General features: G+C 36.0%; 1 protein-coding gene across 2 annotated transcripts; it reads right to left on the bottom strand.

Annotated features, from left to right (window-relative positions):
- Positions 1–2749: 2749 nt before the first annotated feature.
- LOC144553079 (cell division protein FtsZ homolog 2-1, chloroplastic-like) lies at positions 2750–8358 on the bottom strand. Of its 2 annotated transcripts, none has more exons than XM_078301155.1 (8): positions 8197–8358; positions 7184–7867; positions 6455–6754; positions 4184–4274; positions 3844–3968; positions 3636–3728; positions 3152–3217; positions 2750–3042 (listed from the first exon to the last, which is right to left on the bottom strand). In XM_078301155.1, the coding sequence occupies exons 2-8, from the start codon at positions 7739–7741 to the stop codon at positions 2920–2922; spliced, it is 1356 nt and encodes a 451-aa protein (XP_078157281.1). In that variant the 5' UTR covers positions 7742–7867; positions 8197–8358; the 3' UTR covers positions 2750–2919. The 2 variants fall into 2 exon arrangements, with proteins under 2 accessions (XP_078157281.1, XP_078157280.1); XM_078301154.1 differs by having other exon boundaries at positions 7184–7864.
- Between the last annotated feature and the right edge of the window lie 641 nt (positions 8359–8999).

Below are 8999 nucleotides of genomic sequence, written 5' to 3'. Positions count from 1 at the left end.
GGGTATGAGAAGTATAACTTGTTAAATTAATTAAATTTTCTTTTTTAAAAAAAAAATATATAGTTCAGTTCTCATAAAATAATAAATATGTACTTGTTGTTTAGGTGTTAGAATTTCAATTATTAAATATGTGCTTGTAGTTTAATAGTTAGAATTTCTAAGATTGTAAAAATTTGAGTTCAAATCTCAAACATACATTATGTATTTTAAATTTGAGCTCTTCCAATCTAAATTTTCTAGCTAGCTCGGTATCTGATTAATCCGTCCGACCATGTTTTGAGGCATAATTGGGAATTAATTGATTTTAGTTGTGGGGTTTTTGTACAAAGGCATCTAGACAAAACCATATCCAAAACCGATTCTAAACCATTTGATTTATGTCATAATTCGTAAAAACATTTTAGATTTATAGAGAGTCATTTAAATTTATTAAGTCTTAAATATGTTGACATAAATCACAATGCATATCGCATATCGAATAATTTAGATCTTACTTTGAATACAATTTGTCCGAAGTCCTATAGGCAAAACCTAATTCCTTGATTTTAAATTATTATACATAGAGGATGAATACTCCAAACCAGAAGTAATCGTTTCTATATTAATTTTATGTGAAACGTGAAGAATAAATACAACTATCCATTTGATTTCTGATATTCCGCATAAGAAGCCAACGGGTGATTTCCCAATTAAAATAAAAAAACGAAGGGGGACGAAAAGAAGGGGACAAAACAAAGAAAAAAATGAACTTTCCAAATCCAACAACTTCCTTGTCACGACAAAGAAATTGTATTCCCCAAAAAATGCAAAGAATTTGAATAAACCATTTCCTTTACTCTGAAATTGACACCTCACCGTGCTCTCCTTGCTGAATCTCACTTTTGGTGGTGGTATTTGTCCCACATCCTCTTTAGTTCACATCATCATTTTTTTTTTCTCTGCCGGAACTGCATTTACTGTCTAATTCTTGCATCTCTCATTTGCTCCGTTCTTTTTTATTGTACCCATTCTAACCTTTTTTATTTTTTTACCCATTCTAACTTTGCAAAGAATCTCAAGTTGATACCATTATTGTTGACAGTACCGTGTCAGAGGCTGAGTCACTAAACTCGGTGGAGAGCAGATTCAGACTTAAGCGCTGTTGTGCCATACTAAATTTTAATATTCATTTTCTTTTCTTTTGTTCAAGGTAAAGCTAATATATACCAGTCAGAGACTCAGAATTAAGGATCTTTAAGTAGTTGGAATATTTATCATTATACAAGGTGTTATACTGTCAGCTATTTCTTTTGAAAAAAGTATTCATTGCTCCGCTTCATTACATAAACAAAGAATATACAGAAAATCGAAGGACGGATACAAGTACAAAATCTAGGTAGAATTGACATGTAAAAAACCCGTACACTGTAGTTATTTATTATGAAGTTTGTGTATTATATCGTCGGATGCACTTACTGCCATTATAGGGTAAAAAAACCATAGTAGCTATTCCCTTCAAAATTTGATCCGTCTTAATTTTGATCTAACAAGGGTCCGGACTCTCACTTAGGGGGGAATTCCAAACCTCAACAATCTATTATAATTTGATCCGTACCTTACAGATTCAAATGACAACGGTTTAAAACCCCAACTATTCCTCATATTCAGATATAATGACAAACATCATAAACAATTGTGAGGGTTCAATTGTGAACTCAGATGTGCACTGTGCAACAACTGCACACTAGAGACGGCCATGCACCTATTCTTCCAATGCTCATATGCTATGAATTACTGGAATGGAATTGCAAGGCTCATAGGAGTTGATGAACCCAGCGATGCAGTACAGAACACATATGAGTACTCAGCCAGGAGCAGAGGTAGAATGAAAAAGAAAACATGGGGAGTACTGTTTTGGGCAGCATGCTGATTATTGTGGAAGGAACAGAACAGTAGGATCTTTGAAAGAAGAGAGAAACCACCTGTACTAGTTGTGCAAAGAGCTGTACAAGAGGGATTCATGTGGCTGAAACACTGCTAGTGTTATAGATGTGGGTTTTGGGCGCTGTAATTATAGTTGTGCTGTTTAGTTGCTGTAAAGTTTACTTTCCTGTTGTAAATCTGATAGCCTCTATCAGTATTTCAAAAATTAAAAAAACAACTGTGAGGTATCAAAACCACTGGAGTAATTCTTGGTTTTTTTTTTCAGTTCCCAAATTAATCAAAGGTATTCTACACACAAAAGGTCCAAAATGACGCCATCACTGAACCAAACGACAGTAACAGTATTTCAGTGGTAATATGAAAGCTATCTGGAATTAACATACTCAACAAGAAATTGCAGTGACCACTGAGAATTGTCTAATTCCCTAGTGATATACAGGTTGGTGGAGGTAACTGCACCTAGAGTTGCATCTTTAACCAACACTCCCTTTGTTTTGGTGCACCAGAATCTTGCTTTAATTCATCTTCTATGGTTTTTTTTCCCCCAACTCTTTTCAAAATAAGACATCCAAGACCAAGTAAAGAAATAAAAGAACCAGTCTTTGGTTCTAGTGGCAAAAGACAACACCCTATGTGTGGTAAGTTGTGGGTTCGAAACTCCAATGGAGGAGTCCTATGGATATTGAAATTTAGAAGGCTAGACCTCCATCTCTCTCAAAAAAAAAAAAAAAAAAAAACAATGAAAAAAAAAGAAAGAAAAAAAATAAATAGAAGAGAAACATTGGAAACTTATCTAAACATGTACATATTATATGAAATCTATAGCTTAAACTCTGAACAAGCCTCCCACTTTATTAAGCAAGCAAAAATTACTAAACATAAGAAACAAGTGAAAACACTATAGGCAGTAAGAGGCACAGAATTTTCTAGAACAAACGCAACCTACTAGCTAAGGAAACAAGAAAAAGTAGATACAAAGATAATAGAGAATACGACTTAGTTACGGGGATAGCGAGATGGGCTCTTCTTTCTGAGGAACTCTGGTATCTCCACCATACTCCCTTCTGTTAAAACGGGTCGACGAGTCATCACGCTGCCTTCTCCTATCTGCTGACCTCCCTTTCAGTTTCAATAAGAAGAATATATTATTTCATGTCGCACTATTTTGTACAAGAATTTTGTGAATTTGAAGTGAAAAGGTTATCATATTTTCTTTCACTAAAATTACCTTTGAAGCACGGCTGTCTGGCTCATCTTGGCGTTTGAAACCAGTAGCAATAAGAGTTATGCTCACCTGTATTTCGAACATATCCAATAAAGAAACAAATTATTTCCATTATGCTAAATTGATTTTCCTTGTGAAATGAAAAGCCGCCAAAAATATTTCAGGTTTCGACATTGTTTTAAATAAGTGATCATGTCATGTGTATAGAAACTGCATGTGGTTGAAGCTGCGATGCAGTCTCTGGCATCATGAATCACAAAAGAAAAAACAGGAGAAAAAGAAATGAGACTACCAACCAAAAGAATCTGTTTTTGCTTCAATGCTTTGGATCAACTGAAGGACTTATACAGGACAAAAAATCTAGGCCATTATTTATTTCTTTAAATAAGTTATTAAAGGCAAAAGCCAATGTTCATCTCAATCACTGTAGTTTCTACTAAGCGGCAGGGAGGAAATGATAAAACAAATGAAATTGGGATCAACTCACTTGGCCACTGAGAGAGGGGTCAATGACAGCACCAAATATAAGATTGGCATTTGGATCCACTAGGTCATATATTATCTCTGCTGCTGCATTTACCTATAAAGATGCAGAGAAAAAATCCGTTAATTACATATCATACTACAATCAGGATTTGGTCTTGACTGAAATAAAAGAATTATTAATCATAAAATTACAGAGAGAGAGAGAGTACCTCGTACAAGGTGAGGTCATTTCCACCAGTAATGTTCCAAACAATCCCAGTGGCTCGCTCTATTCCAATGTCAAGCAAAGGTGATTGAATGGCATTTAATGCTGCATCCCTTGCCCTTGACTTGCCTATACAAAGTTTGCCAAAATATTCCACGTATCTTAACCATGAACAAAGATTAGCAAAACCAAATGGAGATTCTTTTGAACAAAGCTTTATAATGTTTAATTATTTTGGTCAATGATTTAAATTGAAAATCTTACGAACAAAGACTGCCAATACAAAATTCAAGGTACTTCTCTAATAAATGAAAAAAACATTGTTATTCTATTTTTTCAGGTACCTGTTGCTAATCCAATTCCCATTAAAGAAGAGCCTGCATTTTGCATGATAGTCCTCACATCAGCAAAGTCTACATTCACCAACCCAGGAACCTGATATTATGAAGAAAATAGAAGAAACACTATGATTACATCTAACTTGTCCGATATCAAACAATAATATCATTGTTTTGCTATATCATAAACATATATATAGGACCTGCTAACAAACATAAGGTCTTTTATAGACTTTTTACATATCTGACCCCAGAGGCAGATGTATGTTCAATGAATGAGTAATTGACCCTCATTTTTTTTTTTAAAATTGTTCTATATAATTTAGAGTCAAATGTCACGAAATCAGTAAAATCAACCCCCATTTACAGCATGAAAATTTTATATATTTGACCCCCATTCACGTTTGATCCCCATAGTTTGAAAGTCTGGCTCTGCAACTGTTTGACCCTGCACTTCTGAAATTACATACATACCACTTAAGTCCTCAAAATACGCACACATACTATGATTGCTTTAGGTAATTTATAGACTTTTTACATATCTGACCCCAGAGGTGGATGTATGTTCAATGAATGACGGTCAATTGACCCCCATTTTTTTTATATTTTTTTTATTTATATATGATTTTCTATATAATTAGTCAAATGTCACGAATACGGTAAAATCGACCCCCATTCACAGCATGAAAGTTTTATATAATTAACCCCCATTCACATTTGACTCTCATAGTTTGAAAGTCTGGCTCCGCAACTGTTTGACCCTGCACTTCCCGGCACTTCCCTGCACTTCTGAAATTACATACATGCCACTTAAGTCCTCAAAATACGCACACATACCATGATTGCTTTAGGTAATTTATTCAGGGAGCTAAATTTTCAACCAGGAGGAAAAAATATATAGTTCAGAGATAATTAAAATATTACAATATGCATTAAACCTGTATCGAACTTTAATGTTAATTGGTCCAACCTACTTCTTCCCTCTACCACTGTATCATCTAAAGCTTCTACAGTTCAACCTCTTTTAATATTTGCCACACCCATCCAGGCGGAACTAGAAAATTTTGGTAGGGGTGGCTAAAAATTAAAATGCACAATATGTGGTGAGTGGGATTTGAACCCAAGTCCTCTCAACCACAAAATAAAGCTTTTGACCACTAGGCTACAACTAAACATTTGTTATTTATTGAGGTTGGCTGGAATATATAAAAAGTAAAAAAAAATAATAATTAAATTTCTATATACATAATTAAAATTTTAAAATCATAGGGGTGGCTTAGCCACCTTTGGCTAAGCCTTAGATCCGCCCCCTGCACCCATCAACCTTGCACTAACTTGCAGTACACAAAGTTCTTTCAATCAACCAAAGCATTTAAAATTAAACATAAAGCTAGAAAAATTCATTTACACAAATATAGAGTTTATTATACCTTGACCCATTAATGTTACTGGTGACTACATGTGAATTTAAACTTATTGGGCCACAACAGTTGTGTAAGATTTGTAACCGGTCTGTGCTGATTTTTTTGTCACGCTGTACCTATAGTTGTGTTGCAACACTGCTACTTCCTGCTTGATACTAGCACATATAAACTTTCATAGATTTTTACTATTTTTTTTTCTCAGCTGTGGAAAGAGCTTCTGACAGTTTAATTTTTCCTTTTTTTTTATTTCTTTCATAAACTTATTTGTGACATTTTCAGATCTTAATAAAATTAATCTGTATTAGGTACACCAAATCTGCCAGGGAAGTGACATTTTGAAAGAAATAGGTACAAATGTGTAATCGATATTTTAAGTCATGCATGTGGATTCAGCAGTTGCAGGTGGCATTTTGTAAAAGGACCCTTCGTGCAAATTAAAATCAAGACACATTTTGTAAAACAACAACCAGCACCTCCATACTGTAACTCACACCAACTACTTTGGGGGTATCTCCAAATGAAACCAGAGCACTTGGATCAAAATTAACTCCAGCAAAACTTACTTTAGTTCCTCAACATTTTTTGTATTAACTTGCAAATCTGCAACCAAATATCTAGGTTGTCTAGGCTTTAGTTAAACAGCATTTATAAGGGAAAACCAATCCATTGTTTATGAATTATGTACAGTCATGTCTTTTATTTGCAAACCTCATGAACAATAGATGTTATTCTATTGTAGGACAAAATGTTGTCTTTTATTTGCAAGAAACCTAACAGGATTCACTTTATTATGTCACTAGCAATACAATTTACAAATGAACTAAAGAAAGATATAAAACAGATAGAGACTTACTGTGATTATATCAGAGATCCCGCGGATGCCCTGCCTAAGAATATCATCAGCCAAGTTAAATGCCTCAGTCACAGGGGTATTTGGCGAAACAGCTTGCAGCAACTTGTCGTTTGGAATAACAATGAGTGTATCGACACTATTCCTCAGAGAGGCTATACCCTCCTGTGCCTGCACCGCCCTTTTTCTCCCTTCAAAGGAGAATGGTGTGGTGACAATTCCAACTGTCAGAATACCCATAGATCTTGCTATGTCTGCTACAATTGGTGCGCCACCTGTCCCTGTTCCTCCACCCATTCCTGCCTGAATTGGCAGAAAAATTTCACTGGTTACTTTTTCTCTCAACCAAGCTGGCATACTGGTACCCAACAAGTTTTACAATCTTATTAAGTGGACAACAAGGAAAGATACAGCTTCTGTTTATTTACACACTGATCTACCATGTCAGAACAATAAAATATGGAATCTACTATTTGCTAAGAGAATCCAAAAAAAATCTTATCAACTCCTGATGATACTAATAGGCAGTAACTTCCTTCCAAATGTACTGAAATGCTTGGAGTAAAAGAATTCAATCCTACCATGCCGGAATTACACCGTGTCATAATGACATCAAAATTAGTGAATACTTATGCTATCTGATATCTAACTTTAACATGTCAAAGCTCCATATGTAATCATGTATCCTACAGCCAAGGTCATCGAGATAGAATAAATAAATATATAAAATACCGTGACAAAGACCATATCAGCTCCACCGACAGCCTCTTCAATCAACTCTCTACTCTCCTTTGCAGCATTCATACCGATATCAGGGTTGCCACCTGCCCCAAGACCTCTGGTCAACTCCTCCCCAATCTGCAACCGGTTTTCTGGGTAAACAGGAGACATCCGCATTGCTTGGATATCTGTGTTCACGATCCAAAACTCAACCCCCTTCATGGCACTCTCCATCATGCGGTTCACGGCATTTGAACCACCCCCGCCAACCCCGATCACCTTTATCTTTGCCGCATTGTAATCAACTGGATCTGATGGCTCGAGTAAACTCTCAGATGGGCTGTGAGCTACCGGCTCAGGTCTAAAATCAACCAGCTCGCTCCGCTCACCTCTAAGGAGGGAGACTTCTGGATGGAGGTTTAGAAAGGGGTCTTTCTTGTTGTTGTTGTTTTGGAATGAGTTGATTTTGTTCAGTTTTGCCAGGCATTTGATATGGATGTTTCCTTTTGGAAGTGATTTGGTGGAGAATGTATAGTTAACATGAGTTAAGGAGGAGAGCTGTAATGCCATCTTTTTTTTCTAGGGTTTGATCAGATAGTGCAACTCTTAGTAGCTCAGATGTGAAGAAATTGTAAAGGATTTTTGCTCAGTAGACTCCAGGTCCATTAACTCAGCCACCAAAGGTATGAGAACCTACTAAATATGAAGAAAAATCAAGAGCTACGTGAGCAAATTTTCGTGAAAGAACAAATAATTGCGAAAACAAAATGTCACTTTCAATTAAAAAAAAAAAAAACTAGGATTCCTCAATTGAATGGGACAAAGCAAGAGATCTAGGTCACACAGGTTTTACCCAGAGAATCCTGCGCAGAGGATTCAAATTAAGCTACGAAATCAAGTAGTTGACCAGACGATACTGCACGAAAATTACCTTAAAAAAAAAAAGCAAAAGAGTAAGCAAAATCTGGTAAATAAGTGCCATTGCAGTAGTAAAAAAGAGAAAACAGAGAAGAAAACAAAAATACCTATTTAGACGAGTAGTAGAACTCCGATCGTGCGAAGAAATGGAGAGAATAAAAGAAGAAATTAAAGTGAAGGAGTGTGCTGTGTGCGCAGCCACAGAGCGAGACAAAAGCGGCACTCGACCTGAGTCCTTATCACTAAACGGGGTTTAGGTGAACGGAGCGCATGTTGGTCCTGTCTCCTAAAACCCCAAAACGGGTCGAACTGTCCCAACAATTTGGACCCGAACCAGATCCGAACCGGACAATCGGAGGAGCTTGTCTTTTGTAAATTGAACAGTTGGCTGGACCCAGCTGGACAGCTACGTTACAACTTACAAGTGTGGGGGTGGGATCCGCAAAGAGTTTGGAACGGACCGCTAGAGTTCGTCACTCCGTCAGTGGTGGATCCGACTTGCATCTGTTGACCGTTGACTAGACGTCTAGACTAAACAAAAGGCAGGCAGGAAGGATGTCGGTTTTAAGTGGACTGTTATTGGGTTTTCTGGAAGCAAAATAATGATCATATTATGTTCTGATGCAGCACCAATTTTAGGGCTTTAAAATGTTTAGAAATCCATGCCGCAATAAGCCCACAAAAGCCCTTTCTGATAAAAAATTTCAAGATGGATGTGGTATGTAGAAATTGTCAATTTTCTATAGTAATTGAGTTCTATCTAAAAAGATTTGAAAATTTTGTTTCCAAAGTCAGGTCTAATTTGTTCAATCTATGTTCAGTTTTATGCTAACAGTTTACAGCTTGATAAATTTAAACAGTTATGTGAATTTAAACTATTTGTTTGAATTTTTGAAACTAATCAGACAGT

This window comes from Carex rostrata, chromosome 4 (assembly GCF_964058835.1).
Source record: "Carex rostrata chromosome 4, lpCarRost1.2, whole genome shotgun sequence".
Taxonomy (NCBI): Eukaryota; Viridiplantae; Streptophyta; class Magnoliopsida; order Poales; family Cyperaceae; genus Carex; species Carex rostrata.
The sequence above is the reverse complement of the archived record's forward strand: the minus strand, read 5'-3'. Positions and strand labels throughout refer to the sequence as shown.

What these genes read in the sequence shown, in the direction of transcription:
- LOC144553079 (XM_078301155.1), bottom strand. Translation starts at nt 7,741, where the DNA reads ATGGCATTACAGCTCTCCTCCTTAACTCATGTTAACTATACATTCTCC. An exon ending in CTGATATGGTCTTTGTCACG is followed by an intron (nt 6,755 to 7,183) that starts GTATTTTATATA and finishes CTGCCAATTCAG; the next exon opens with GCAGGAATGGGTGGAGGAAC. An exon ending in ATGACCTCACCTTGTACGAG is followed by an intron (nt 3,729 to 3,843) that starts GTACTCTCTCTC and finishes GCATCTTTATAG; the next exon opens with GTAAATGCAGCAGCAGAGAT.